The 15,429-nt window shown below is 34.7% G+C and overlaps 1 protein-coding gene across 2 annotated transcripts; it reads left to right on the top strand.

Moving 5' to 3' along the window:
* The first annotated feature begins 11,318 nt into the window (after positions 1 to 11,318).
* On the top strand, positions 11,319 to 13,970 carry LOC148169377 (uncharacterized). Of its 2 annotated transcripts, none has more exons than XM_088043091.1 (3): positions 11,319 to 11,731; positions 11,951 to 12,094; positions 12,149 to 13,970. In XM_088043091.1, the coding sequence occupies exons 1-3, from the start codon at positions 11,665 to 11,667 to the stop codon at positions 13,951 to 13,953; spliced, it is 2,016 nt and encodes a 671-aa protein (XP_087899217.1). In that variant the 5' UTR covers positions 11,319 to 11,664; the 3' UTR covers positions 13,954 to 13,970. The 2 variants fall into 2 exon arrangements, with proteins under 2 accessions (XP_087899217.1, XP_087899216.1); XM_088043090.1 differs by having other exon boundaries at positions 11,921 to 12,094.
* The last annotated feature ends 1,459 nt before the right edge of the window (positions 13,971 to 15,429 follow it).

Here is a 15,429-nt window from a genome sequence, read left to right as displayed (position 1 = left end):
ATTAATATTCAATATTCAAATATTAGGCTCAATTATATTGCAAAACATGCAATTATATTGCAAATTATGTATGTTAGAATCCCTGGTCGGGTTGTACCCCCTCCCATACTAGAGGGGGTATAGAGAACCGGGTGGTCACAATCCCCTTGACGGCAGGGTGAGTGTCCTTTTGCAAGTCTCAAGGCAGAAACATTTAACCACGGGGTAAAAGCTTTATGTTCTCAATTGAAAAAAAAAAAAATGTGCGATTAGAATTTTTCAAGCGGTTTGCGCTTATGTAATTCAATCGGGCATTTTTGTGTCTTGGCCTTACCTGACTGACCGGGTGGGATCCGAAGATCCCTGACTGAGAGGAGGAATACTAGCGCAGCATTCGCCTAATCTCTAGAGGGAAACCTCTCAAAAACCTCTAGAACGCTAGGTGCCCGCCTGGGATTGAACCCGGGACCTCCCGAATGCGAGTCTGGGCCCCCCAACCCAGAACCAACTCGCTCGGTGTTCTCAATTGTTTTAGCGTGGGCATTAATCTAAAGAGGCGCCACATTCGACAAAACGTCAAATGTAGGTAATACAGAATTCTAATTTAATACTAAATTGTCATTAATTGACTGTCATAATCAAAGTCACAATCGTTAATGTTTATTTTGATTTGTGGTCACTTGGAAGACCAGCTTCACGTCACCAGGCGTCAAGAAGCTGTACACCAAGGTACAGAAGCTAAAAAAACGGTTGAAACGGTTGTCCCGGAGTAGAAACTCAGTAAAAGTTAAGGCGAAAGCAGTGGCGAACACGGGGTTAGAGCAGTTGGAACAGTTGACACTATTCCAACAACGGTTTTTTTTTAAGCCAAAAGAAGATTTACGTTGGAGGGCAAGGCAGATGCCATTGCTTTATGGAAGAGTGGTCCAAAGACGTACAATCTTTTATTAAAACTGTTTACGTTACCAACTGTCGGTACCTTAAAAACTGTACTTAACGAAATACCAGTCGAGCCAGTCATCTCAAAACCCATTTTTGAAGTGTTGCAGAAAAGAGTAGAAAAAGATGAGAGTTCAAATTTTGCAATCTACTTTTTGATGAAATATCGCTTCAACCGCATCTGGATTATTTAAATTATTCCGATTCAATAATAGGTTTTGCAGATAATGGCTGGAAACGCATCAACCTATAGGGCTTGCATTTTGCAAGTCCACAATGAAGGCAGAAACAACAGTCCGCTACTTCAAGGCCATTGTAGAAGCAGCTACTGATGCTGGTTTGCACATTGTCGCCTCAATTTGTGACCAGAGTACCACAAATGTTGAGGCGGTTGACACCCTCCTTGAACAAACACAGCAGCAGCGCCAATCTGCCTCTTTAAGAGAAGAAGGGAACATGTAATAATGTATGTAATAATGTAATAATGTAACAAAGTTATTCCATTATTTGATCCTCCACATCTCTTAAAAAGCATGAGAAATAATATACTAACAAAAAATTTTAAGTTCAAGGAAGGTGGCGAACAAATGGTAGCAAAATGGCATTGTAAAAACGTATAAATTGGACAAAAGAGAACTTTCGGAAATTCATATTCATCCAAATTAGGTACAAAAAATGTAAGTGTCATTGTGTGCTCAGGTGTTTAGTAGATCGGTAGCTGCTATGATGGGTTTTGCGGCTGGTTTTGTTAAAGAGATTTTACCACCTGATGCCAAACAGATTGCCGTTCTTTGTGCATTTCTGAATAGTCTTTTTGATAGTGTTAACGAAGGTTTTGCAAAAGTGTGCTTGGACTGCATTGCGTGGAAAAGTGGAATTGAAATCGCCTCATTTCAAGTATGAAATTCATAAAATCAAAACCATCTGATGAAGCCCGACCTCCAGTTTTGGATGGTTGGATTCGCACTGTGGATGGTTTTATATTGATCAAAAAAATTCTAAACGAACTAGGTGTAATGTCTTTTTCGGCTCGGGCTTATAACCAGGACCCTTTAGAAAACCTTTTTGGTCAAATAAAACAATGTGGAGTGCGAAACACGAATCCATCTTATTACTTATCTTTATTCCTTTCTACAAGACACTTCTTATTAGGAATTTTCAATCCTATCAACAACAACTGAACAACTCCAGGTTAACATTAGAGATTATTTAGGTCAAACAAATGTTCAAAGTCGGAGGCAGACTGGGAGTGATCGGGGATTTCCTCCACAAATTGACGAAGAAGCTGAAGTGTCAACAGACAGTAATGTTTTAGGTTATATAGGTGGAATTCTTATTCACGACATCTCCCCTGAGAAGTACGAATGTGAAATCTGCTTACGTAACTTAAAACATTATGGAGAGCCGGATCAGCTTCATCATCGATTAGTGGAGTTGAGGGAATACAGGTTGTCCCAAAACTCGCGCCCCAGAGAGCAAGGGAGGGTGCCGACAACAATTCAGATGGTAAATTTCAAAACAAAAATTGACTAAGTTTAATAGTATTCGACAACTAATAAAAAGTTAACAACCAATCCCAAAAGCTTATTAGAGAAGTGGAGTAAATGGCCATCCCAATTTCCTAGGCAACGAGAGTCTAATGTTTAACTGATTAATGGATGATAGCATGTGTCCATAGTTACCAATTTTCAAATTCTGTTCAGCTTCGGGATTGGCTACAGTTTTTTTGTCTTATCTCGGTTATTTTTTGAGATGAAAAAATATGGTTTCAAAATTTTGGTTCAGAATTGTTGCCTCTATGAGCCCTTTCTCTCTTGGGCGCGAGTTCTGGAGCACCCTGTATAATGATGACAAGCGGAGGTTGCAATATATGGACATCAATGTGATTAAAGTTTTACTCAAATTTAAATTATCATTAAATAATCATTTTAAAATTCTAAAACGTTCCGCTGTTTATCATGATCAAATTTCAGTCCGACTGATTAGTCATCTACGAGAGACAATTGATTTTGATTTTCATGCATGTGACCACAGCGAGTCAATCAAAAGTGAACTTTATCATTTGTTTTTGAAAATATACATTTTCAATTATGTTAAACAGTTGAATAACCTCGCTGCTGGTAAATCCAGATCCTTTGAAGAAAGAAATGCATCATATTGTAACAGTTGTAATTTTGTTTTAAACACGATCGGTGAAGTAAAGAACCTGGTACAAGATTTAAGATATGATTTTAGTACTCGCTTTAGTCAACTTGAAAAAAAAGTTGGAATCTAACGGGCTGATTTCAAGACGATTTGCAGTAACGCAAGTTGCGACGTAACCATGGAGATGGCGCAAAACGAGTGCAGCAAAGTTGCGCCTAATTTCAAGACGCTAGGCTGCTGCAGTCCGGTGGCGCAACCTGTGGCGCAACATTTGCTTAATTGTCACTTCGAAAAATGGCTGGTGCTCGACAAGTTTTGGCGGGCTTAGCCTTCGATTTGTTCGAAAATTCTAGTGATAGTGATGGCGACGAGGAACGTGTGCCCAGAGAAGCGTTTAACATCGAAGAGATAAGTGAACGGCTTCTTTTTCAACGGACGAGACTGACGAGGGGTGTTTTTAACTCTGTTTTAGAGGTTATTTCACCGGTTTTAGTAAAAAACACCAAGAAGGGACGTTATCCGCATCTAACACCGATTCATAAACTATATGTGGCCCTCCAGTTTTATGCCGCAGGTTCCTACCAGTGGTTAGTTGGTAGCAGTGGCCAAATTTCACAATTTGCGACATCCCACGCCATTTAGGAAATTACCAACGCTTTGGTTGCCGTTTCACCTGATTATATTCGTTTTCCAGCAGCAGAAGAGTATCCATCGGTGAAACAGGCCTTCTACAGATTTGGACTAACCCGACATGGGTCTGGTTTTCCGAATGTTTTGATTTTCAAATTGATTTTAATTTTGGGCTTCGGAGTTGCTTTCATTTTCGTAAATACATTAAATATTATAGATTGATGGTAACTATGCTATTATGAAAGAGTAACTGTGTTATTACGAATTATTTGTATCAACACTATTATGATCTACTTAACATGTAAGCAAATAAACGTACATCTTAATATTCACGTTTTGATAAAATAAATGACTGAACAGATATTTTCATAACGTGTAATTAAACCATTTAGGAACAACAAACAATAAACACAACATAACATGATCTAATTCATTCTTCTTTTTTTAAATTCCAAATATTCCGCCTGCGGAATTAGTAAAATTTTTTGATCTGGTTTTCGTTCTAAAATGGCCAGATATTATTATGAATAGTGATTATTGAAAATATTCTTGAGTTATTAAATGTACTTACGACTTGTTTTCCATTCTAATAAAACGTCTTTATTTTTTAACACAACCCTTCGCACATTTAATTTGTCTGTGTCACGTGACCAACGCAAAAATGATGTGGCTAAAGTTCCGCACTTGCAATGTCGTTGCGCCACTGCAAATTTCGAACATGAAATTAGGTTGTAAATTTTGACGCAGTGGGATTGCAAATCGGTGTAGCAAAGTTGCGTTGCGTCACTCATTTGCGTTAACGCAAATCAAATCAAATCAGCCCGTCAGTCACTAAATCTAACTGAAAAAGAATCTTTGATAAATGAATCGGTGGAAAGGACATTTAAGGCTTCTAACGTAATTGTTTACAATGTTAGAGAAAGCCCGGACATTGATGATTGCGCAACTGTAAATGACATATTAGAAATTTGTGATCCAACGCTTGTAGTCCAACCCGAGTTTATTGAACGAATTGGTACTGCCGCTCCTGACAAAATTCGACCTCTTAGAGTGACATTTAAGAATTTGTCTCAAAGAAATTTGTGCTTAAAAAAATCATTGGCTTCAAAGTAAAAAGTTTAATAAAGTGCTAATCAGCGATGACAAAACTCTCATGCAAAGAAATTACTTAAACTCTATACGCTCGGAGTTAAAGACTAGACAGGAAAACGGTAAAAATAATCTTACAATAAAATATGTCAAAAAAATACCACAAATAATTACTTTAAAAACGCGATGTAGGCAAGCCATTTTGTTTATCTGTTCTATGGAGTGCGGGCACTACCGCCTGTAAAGTATGCAACCTTCCACTCTGGAGGATCAACAAACCGTGCCGGTCCATTTAAATATCATTGAAAGCATTGTTTAGATGCAGTATTTAATTATTTTTTGTGTTGTAGTTGGGTTGCAACTTCTTAAAATGTATTGCCTTAATGATAATTTTGGTCAGTGAATGGTAAATGTTTAATTTCGGCCAGAATACAAGCTGCTATCTCTATTAATTTTTGGCATATTAAGTTGAATTTTAATAAAATCCTAAAATTCTTTTTTAGGGATATTTATGCAACTTTGCAAAATCCATGGCGATACTAAATACAGCAGATATGGCAAATTCAATCTATTAAGATTTTATAATAAATAATGCTATTTTCTTGTAATTTACCTCGCGTTAGAAATATCTCTAAGTTAGGTATTCTAAGAGAAATTGCTTAGAATTGAATTTTAAATTCATTTATACCAAATGAGGAGTTTTTAACAAAAAATTTATGTTTATTTCATCACATACAGTTTTAAGCAGTAATACATTGTAATAATAAGAATTGGCAAACCAAAATTAGCCATGAATTTTTTAGTACATATGAACAATGTTGTCCATGCTCGCTTACACAATTTTGAAATACTTTCAACTTTAAATTTTGAGTTCCCATTAAGTATAATATTATGCGAACTCAAAAATAAACAAAATCATTTATGTGAATAAACAAAATATTAATATTTCATTATCAATAATTAACGATCAAATTTAAAGATTTTAATATGTATTTAAAAGAAATTGAAATAAGAATTTTAAGTTGAAATTATGTAAGGAATGACTTCTGAGCAACTTTTCTTAAAAATCGAAGATGTCCAACACCAAGGAAAAGTTCATTTTATTCAAAAACTCCTGGACAATCTATTATTTACAATTTTTTTCTTTAAAATTAAAAAAGATAAAAGCTTATTTATTTAAAGTACAAAGCACTGTATTATTTTTTTGTCTAATCTGCAGATATTTCAATTTTATTTTAATTTTCATCGTCAAGTGACAAACGCCTGTAACTTTTTTTTGCGATTTTTAAAATATCAAATTTGGAAAGTCGTCATTCGTTGGCGTTTTCGACCACTAATTACGTCAAAAATGTCCTAAAATAAACAATTACTACTCAATGGCAGTATAGATAATACATATTAAAAGATTTCAACCCAACCATAGTAAAAACACAGTCAAAAATAATTAAATACTGCATCTAAACAGCGCTTTCAATGGTATTTAAATGGACCGGCACGGTTTGTTGATCCTCCATAGTGCACGGTTGCATACTTTACAGGCGGTAGTGCCCGCACTCCATATTAACTCTATACTAAAACGTGTAGGGTAACCCTCACTCTAAAGTTGAGATGTTCGAGTTCGAGCGTGTACGTACTTTCAAAATTATCTCCTCCCGAACCGTACCATTCTCGCTCCTTTTGCCCCGCTAGAAAAATCGACGAGTTTCCAAACTAACAAAGTGGCCGGTTTTCGTCCTTTTCGGCCGTTTGGTTTTCGAGAAATAAGTTTTTAAAAATCGTTTTCGTTCGTCCGGCTTTGCTGACGTGGTAGATGTTTCAAAATGCTTTAATGTTCGTGGGGACAGAACCATGAGCATTAAGTCGAGAGACTCAGTCATAAACATCTCAAAAGGGTCTGATTTTTTGTACACACAACATGTACGGTAGCGGTTTTTTTTTGTCTCGGCACTTATTTAAATCGGTCCGAGCAACGAAGGAAACATTAGCGGAGATTGATTTATTTAATCGAGTTCGACATCAAGGTGTGTTTTCCGTATGTATGCGTAACTTACACTTAAAAATCAGGAAGCGCGAATTCATCACAGATCATCATTTGATGGACAAACATTTGTTGATAGTCTGTATAAAAAAATTGCATAAATACCAAGTATCTAACAGGCCCTTTTTAGGGGTACTTCTATTCTAGTATCTATATACTACTAATTCTTACAGAAAACCGCATATTTCGATGCAAAGCGACGATTTTTCGCCGATTTTCGTTGTTTTCTGGCTTGAATTCGCAAAGAAGAGCATGAAATCTACAAAATCATGACTTTTTACCAAGATTCAACGGCTGAATTGCAAGAAAACAGCAGAATTCTGCACGAAATCATCAAAATTCTTAGAGAAAACCGCATATTTCGATGCAAAACGACGATTTCTCGCTGATTTTCGTTGTTTTCTATCTTGAATTCGCAAAGAAGAGCACAAAATCTACAAAATCATGACTTTTTACCAAGATTCAACAGCTGAATTGCAAGAAAACAGCAGAATTCTGCACGAAATCGTCGAAATTCTTAGAGAAAACCGCATATTTCGATGCAAAACGACGATTTCTCGCCGATTTTCGTTGTTTTCTGGCTTGAATTCGCAAAGAAGAGCACGAAATCTACAAAATCATGACTATTTACTAAGATTCAACGGCTGAATTGCAAGAAAACTGCAGAATTCTGCACGAAATCATCAAAATTCTTACAGAAAACCGCATTTTTCGATGCAAAATGCAAAAGTAGAACAGATAAATAAAATGGACGCGACGAGTATCGAATTTTATTACGACTCGGTCGATTTTTAATCGTTCGGCGGCAGTGGATATTGGAGAGACAAAAAATGCAAGTGTGAAAGACTTAATTGCGGGAACTCATTACACAAAAGATGTAAAAGATAAGAAAATTTAAGAATCTGCTACTTTACCGGTTTAATGCTTTTGTATAGTGAGTACTGCAATTAAGCCATAAAATCACTATTTGGTACCTGCTGCAACTGGATAACTTGACAGCGGAGCTTCAAATATTGCCCGAGTGTTATGAACAGTATTTTTTACCTCTTTTCTTGGGATCTGAAGTGGTATCTAAACAAACTGCCGACTTTATTACTTAAAGCATAATCAAAGAAACGAACGTGTAATCAATTTCGACTTTCTAAATTTTAATCCATTCCCGACCTACTACAACAATAGCGTATCGAAACAATACGATTTTTCATTAATTTGTCGCATTTTGGGATATTTCTCGAAACAGTTACCGATGGAAATTTTATTGCAAGCGTGTGATTTTGGTACAGGGAAAAGTTACAAAAAAAACATATCTACAAATAAATCCTAACTTATTCTGTTCTGATGATATAAATAAAATATTCTTCATGATTTAATTCTTAATTCTAAATCGACGTCACCCCATTCCCCTTCACACAATTAAAAAAACGACCATCACACAGCGATAGTCGCGATAAACAAATATGAATTTGACTAAAACAATAAATTAACAAGGGATTAAGAAGTCCTGATGGTCGTTTTATTGTGGTTTAACAAAAAAAGAAAAACGAACCGTTCGTTATAAATACCCCGAAACGTAAGTACCATTTACGACTCGGCCGACATTTAATCGTTCTAAAGCAGTAAATAATAGATATTAGAGAGACTAAAAATGCAAATGTGTATGATTTAATTAACGTACTTATTACACAAAAGGAGTACACCTTCACAGCACTTGAGTTTTGTTATTTATGAGTATTTATAAGTACCGACATCCACTTCACACCCTTTCTCACCAGAAAAAAACCGACCATCAGACAGGGATAGTCGGGTGGCTCATTTTACCGATATTTTTCATCAATAACAAAATCTGCTATTTGGTAGTTTGGTACTATTGTGTAGTGAATACTTCAATTAAGACTTAAAGTCACTGTTCAAGCAGAGATAAGGAGGAGGTATATAAGGATTTGTTAAAATAATGTTCACTATAAATGAACCGATAAATAAGTATGAATTCGAAGAAAACAATAAATTCACAAGGAATGAAGAATGCGAAATCTCTGAAGAATGGGACCGGACATCCTGATAATCGTTTTATTTTAATCTAACAAAAAAAAAACAGAACCTTAAATACCCCAAAAAGTACGTCTATAATTAAACAATGTTTAAATACATAAAATATTGTTTTCTTCGAGAGAAACGGCACTTATTAAAATCAGTCCGAGCTGTGAAGAAAACATAATCTGACATTAATTAATTACGGATCCGTACTCTCAATTTACAAAAAAATACGATTTTTCACGCATGTTTCGGATACAAGTATTTGCTTTGAGTGAGCTATATGAGTTTTTTAGGTCCCTATTTCGGTAAATAAAGAATGTTTTGAAAGGTAACTGGAGAATTTCATGAAAAATTATCAACAGCATTTTTTCTTCTTAAACTGAGAATCTATTGTGTAATTACATGAGTTCAAGAAAAAGCGCAAATAAACCTTTTTTGCAAACAGCGGGTAATCAATACTCGAGAATCACTAGAAAATCAGGGGCAGTTAGAGGAAATCACTAAAAATCGGGAGAAAATATTAGAACATCGGGGGCCAATCATTAGAAAATCAGAGAAAATCACTAGAAAATCAGGGAAAATTAGACGAAATCCCAAGAAAATCAGGGGAATTTGGACGAAATTACAAGAAAATCCGAGAATGTTAATCGAAAACACAAGGAAATCAAGGGAAGTTTGTCGTATGCCATTTTTGAAAAATATTAACTTCTAGGATTAATCTTCCTGAAAAATCAGTGTGTTAGTCTTATGAAATCACTATGAATCAGAGGAATTCATTACGAAATCAGGGAAGCTTTGACGAAATACAAAAAAACAAAGAAAGTTAGACGAAATCGATGGAAAATTATTAGAACATCAGGGGCATTCAATAGGAAACCAGGGATTGTCAGACGAAATCACAAGGAAATCAGGGAAGTTAGGCGAAATCAAAAGGAAATCAGGGGAAATTAGCGAGAAAATAAAAGGCAGTTAAGTGTGTGCCATTTTTGACAAGTCATCTTATCAATAAGAAATCACCAGACAGACAATATGGGAAAATCATTAAGATATCAATAGAAAATCAGGAGTTAGACGCGACATCAAAAAAAAATCAGGGAAAGTTAGACGAAATCACACGGAAATCAGGGGAAGTTAGACAAAATCACAAGACAATCAGCGACAAAATCAGGTGAACTCAGCCCCTGGTCAATACCAATTTATAAATGAATAAACTTAAACAAACAGGTCGTTTCCAAACAATGGATCCCAAAATATAAATTACTGTAACCCATTTATAATTATTGCTCACATCTCAAAATGTTCTAAAGTTTTTTGACTCGACCATTTTTCTGTATGTCCATTTTAAATATGACAGCGAAAATCTCGAAAGTGTATAATAATTTTTATTATCGAGAAAATTGAATTGAAATGTTTATTTGCGATTTAACGAATTTACAGGCGATTTCTGTTAAGTCATAAAATGGTTGGGACCCATGACAGGTACCAGAGCTTCTCAAACGCAAAAGCGACCGTAAAAGATTGGACAAATTTTGTAACTTCAATCATCTCCGTTAACATCATGGCTACGTCAATATTCTATTTATTTATAATTTTTTTTATTTCTTTGATTAAATAGAAATTTAGTAAGAGAGCGAACTCTGTTATTCTTTATAATCTTTTTTGGACCAGTTTTGTAACTGCTGCTCTATTGTCGATGGTTTGTTGTTTTCCTTTTCCACCCCTGTCATCAGATGTTTTGAATAAAGATCGAGAGTCGTACCGCATCACATTCACAAAAGAAAATCGTAAATTGGGTAATTAGGAGATGATTATTACTGATTTACAACAGCCTCATTTTATGGCTTAGAGGACACCAACTCAGAAATCGCCTGTATTCATAGAAACTCACCAATTTATATAAATTTGCGAGATTCTGTTGTATATTTTTTCTTGCTATGACGTGGTGCCCAAATGGGAGACTACACCGTGTGTCTTATATTTTTTCTTCTTTTATTGTATGAGTAATAGAATTTGCAATACACTCAGAAACCACGAAAGACGAAGCCTGTCTGATTTATGAATTTTCTGCGTAGTACTGTTAAATTTTTAATAGCGAAGCGCGTTGGTTTTAGAACCTTAAACCTTATTCTTTTTTTGATTCTAAAATTTTCAGGAAAATCTACATTTTGCCATGCGTAATTATTTCTATCAGAGTTTCAAAAAACGAAAACCACAAAATATGAAGTTATCTTAACACTTTCTTTATTAAATGTTAAATGACAAAATGCAATTAACTAGGTGTCCATCGGAATTCTTTAGAACCCGTTTTTTTTGTAAACCTAATTTTCCCGAGGCCATCTTTGTTTCATAGTATATCAAATAAACAATCTCAAATTAAAATCCAACGCCACGGAAAAGCGAGGTTCACGAAAAAAGAGATCTACAGAATTCCGAGGGCCACCTAGTGCTAATCAGTGTGGCCAGATTGGGCGATTTATCGCAAATTGGGCGATTTTCACAATAAATTTGCGACGAGTTTTTTAACCAAATCGCAAATCGCAAATTGGGCGATTTTTATGCTCCTCGCCAAGTCAACGCTACCCAATACAATAAATATTAGAAAGCGGCCCCGTGGTCCGTGGTAGGACCTCTATCTTCGTTGATAAATATCAGCAGATAATTAGTTACTTTTCTTTTCCGATACTGTTGACGGTTGGTAGTTGGTACTGTAAGTGTCATAGAATAACCTCCAAAGTGGAGTGTGTTCAATAGACAACCGTGGTTCAAACCAAACTGTGTTCTGTGGTAAGTTATAATAACACGTGCAGGTGATGGGAAAGTGGGTTAAATATAAGAAACACCACAATAAGGATTGGGAAGCAAACCCTATATTAAAAGGTTAGTAACTTACACTGCTGGTTGCTGATAACTGTATGAATAAATAAATGCAATATTTAGGGTGCATGTGCTTGTATTTGAGGTTATGTTATTTTGCTAAATATGATGGTTGCAATTTTCTTTTCTAAGAATTTCTGGTTTATGGTATTGTGGTGGCAATTGGTGTTGGTTTAATTTGGTTTAATTTAGGTTGGCTAACGGCTAATCCGAATGCATCAGACAGTTCCAGTACCAGTTATTGCAAATGGTGCAGAACTGCTCTACGGGCACATAAAGGAGATCTTGAAAAACATGCGACAACTGAAAAACATCTAAAACAAAAGAGCAAAATGGATGCATCCCAGTTATCTATTGTGAAATTTGGTATTTAACAAACAAATATTGTGTACAATTTTGTTTCATGTCCTCAATTTTCAGGTGTTTCCATAACCAATAATGCTGTCAAAAGACAAGAAATTATCTTGGCCAGTTACGTGGGCACACATTCCACAATAAGAAGTGTAGACCACTTGAATGATATCATTAACGATTTCAAAACGGAACACCAGGATAAAATACATCTTCACAGAACAAAATGTGCTGCCATAATTAAAGGTGTAATTGCTCCATCTTTACTTGCAGATTTAATTGCAGATGTGGGTGATTCACCGTTCTCCCTAATTGTTGATGAATCAACAGATTCATCAACACAAAAAGTGCTATGTATTATTATAAAGTATTATTCTCTTAAAAAGAATGATATTGTAACACAATTTTTAACATTTCTAAATGTTACAACCACTACTGCCCAAGATTTGTATGATGCAGTTACTAACTATTTTACTTCGATCAAATTAAATTTAAAAAATTTGATAGGTATTGGCACAGACGGTGCGTCAAATTTGTGTGGATCACATCACTCTCTATTTACTCTTTTGAAAAGCAATTTTGATTTAAATAATTTATTATTGGTTAAGTGCATTTGTCACAGCTTACATTTATGTGCGTCAAAAGCGTCTGAAGTATTTTCAGATGAAACTGACTTTCTACTTAAAGAGACATACAATTGGTTTAAAAATAGCACTGTAAGATTACACACATATACAGAGATTTATAACTTGATCAATACAAATACAGACAATCGGTTTAAAAAATTAACACGGCTTTCTGCAACACGATGGTTATCTAGGTATGGAGCATTGGAGAAAATCTTAACGCAGTATTTGGAGTTGCAAACTTTTTTTTCAATTAACGCCCCGAAAGAGAGATGTCATACAGCAAAATTATTAAGTGAGGCATTCAATAATATAGAAAACAAAGTTATTCTTATTTTTTTAAAACCAATTCTGAAGCAGATTCATATCTTAAACATGTACTTTCAAAATGCAAATGTTGATTTTTACCAGGCGTTTGAAGACGTAAACACAACAATATGGTCATTGGCAAGGCAAATCATAAGACCACCTGTAATTAACAATCTAAATAATAACCTTGAATTATTAATGAATTGTATGCAGTTCAGTCAAAATTTTTTAAGAATGGATGATTGCGATTTTGGATATGATTTTAGTCAAGCTGTAAAAGCAGCTAATTTGGCTAACGATCGAGTACAAGAAATACAAAGCAAATGCTTGGAGTTCATAAAATGTTTATTGAGAGAATTAATCCAAAGGATGCCTAATCATTTAAACGTATTTCGGCAGGTAAAGGCTTTCAGTCCAAAAATCATTTTAAATCCTGCACTTAGACCAAAATTTTCCGAATTACCATTAATTTTCGCAAAGGTTCAGAAATTAAGTGATATTGAAACTCAATACCGAAATCTAGTAAACGTTCATTGGAACGAAATTTTTAATGATGCCATTCCCGATGATCCTATTGTGTTTTGGAAAAAAGTAATCACTTTAAAAAATGCGGCTGGTGATATTATGTTCAAAGACCTTTCTCTTTTTGCGTTTACCATGCTTAGTCTTCCATCATCAAATGCTGTTGTAGAAAGATGTTTTTCGGTTATGAATATAGTTAAATGCAAACTTAGGAACAAAATGATGTTGGATTTACTGAACTCAATAATGTCCCTCAAATTTCACTTTTATGTGAATAGAATCTGTTGCAAAACATTTGAGCCTACAGCTAATATGTTCTCTAGATTTAATTCAAACATGTATAATCATAATAACATTAACGATAATAACGATGCCTCTGACGTTGATGAAATTATAAATATTTGTGGAGAATTGTAATAAATATGTTGCTTCTCTTTGTTTATTATTTATTTAATAATATCCCCAACCCTAATTGGGCATGGCAGTATGCAAATTTTGTTTTGAATAACAAGCCATAATTCTGTCATTGGTTGGAAAAGGCGGCGATTTTGGGCGATTTTTAAGTGTTAGGTTGGCGACACGACTTCAGAAAATCTGGCAACACTGGTGCTAATGCTAAATTGTTTCGTATTTATTGGTTACGGATACGGTTATGAGTACTTACCGGTTACGGAACTGCAGATTTCTTACTTTGGTGCATCCTTAATTCGGATTTCACACGCTAGTTTGGCAGTTTAGAACAAAACAAATTCAAAATTATCAGTTCAGAAACACCAAACATGAAATTACTTCACAAAACAGTTTCACTGATGCACGCTTTCAGCCGAACTGCGTCCCGCATGGTTTTCTCGAACAGCTGTTCACAATTTGGTATGAAGTTAGCTGGCGACTAGTTGCGGCAAGCTCCACCGCGGTAGCAGCGCCAATCCAGGGCTTCTCAAACAATAAACAGAATGCAGCACAACAGAAATAAAGTGCAATAGGCGTATCGCATAAAACTTGCATCAGCGCTCTCACGCGGCGGCTCTGACATTTTTAATAGTAAACATCTCATTAATTACTATCGCAATAATGCATATTATTCTGTTTTGAATAGGAATAGGCACATTTCTTGTGTATATTTTTCATCCGGTACATCAAACAATACTTAACCGATACTCACTGGCTTCCATGAGGAGTAAAATCGCGAAAATACTTAACTTTAATAGGTAAACGTGCGCTCATAAATTTGCTAGTTTCATTACCAAATACGAGACTTAAATCGTTCCAAAAGCAAATTATTTACAATTCCAGTAAATTTTAAATAACATAATAGTTTTTTTTTATCATCATATCAATTATTGTGATTTAGAAATCTACAGTATGTCTCCGGATTGAGTTCACAAGAGGGAAAAAAAGTTTATTTTTTACTTTACAAAAAAAGTACAAAGAAGTAACATTTTTTGCTTATTTCAAAACAGATAAATCTGCAATTAATATTTCAAAATTATTAGTTTATACTCCTAAAATTGATTTTTTTATTATTATTATTTATTAAATTTGGTAATCGTATTTAAATAATAGCAGGCTGTGGATTTACAATATCAAATAGTGCGTTAAAGATTAAAGGAAAATTTACCAAATAATGTGTAAGTATTCAAAAGTTGGAAAAGAAATGCAATTGCATCCTGAACAATAATTGAGAAAATTCGAAACAGTCTTAAAGAATTACGAGTTAGAATTGAACTATGTGCTAAAACTGGTAATGGGTCAATCAAATAGTGGAAATTGGTTTGAGTTAAGGAACAAATTTCATTCCTTTGACATTTTTTGCAAAATTAAAAGTTAAAAAGTTCTTTTTTTTTCGATTTTAGGAACACAGCTTGATAATATTGAAGTTTTGATTAAAAATTT

This window comes from Gnatocerus cornutus, chromosome 8, assembly GCF_029298725.1.
Source record: "Gnatocerus cornutus isolate USDA-ARS CGAHR chromosome 8, icGnaCorn1.1, whole genome shotgun sequence".
NCBI classification, from domain to species: domain Eukaryota; kingdom Metazoa; phylum Arthropoda; class Insecta; order Coleoptera; family Tenebrionidae; genus Gnatocerus; species Gnatocerus cornutus.
This window is presented reverse-complemented; position numbering and strand designations above follow the sequence as displayed.

What these genes read in the sequence shown, in the direction of transcription:
- LOC148169377 (XM_088043090.1), top strand. Translation starts at nt 11,665, where the DNA reads ATGGGAAAGTGGGTTAAATATAAGAAACACCACAATAAGGATTGGGAA. An exon ending in AGCAAACCCTATATTAAAAG is followed by an intron (nt 11,732 to 11,920) that starts GTTAGTAACTTA and finishes GGTTTAATTTAG; the next exon opens with GTTGGCTAACGGCTAATCCG. An exon ending in GTTATCTATTGTGAAATTTG is followed by an intron (nt 12,095 to 12,148) that starts GTATTTAACAAA and finishes CTCAATTTTCAG; the next exon opens with GTGTTTCCATAACCAATAAT.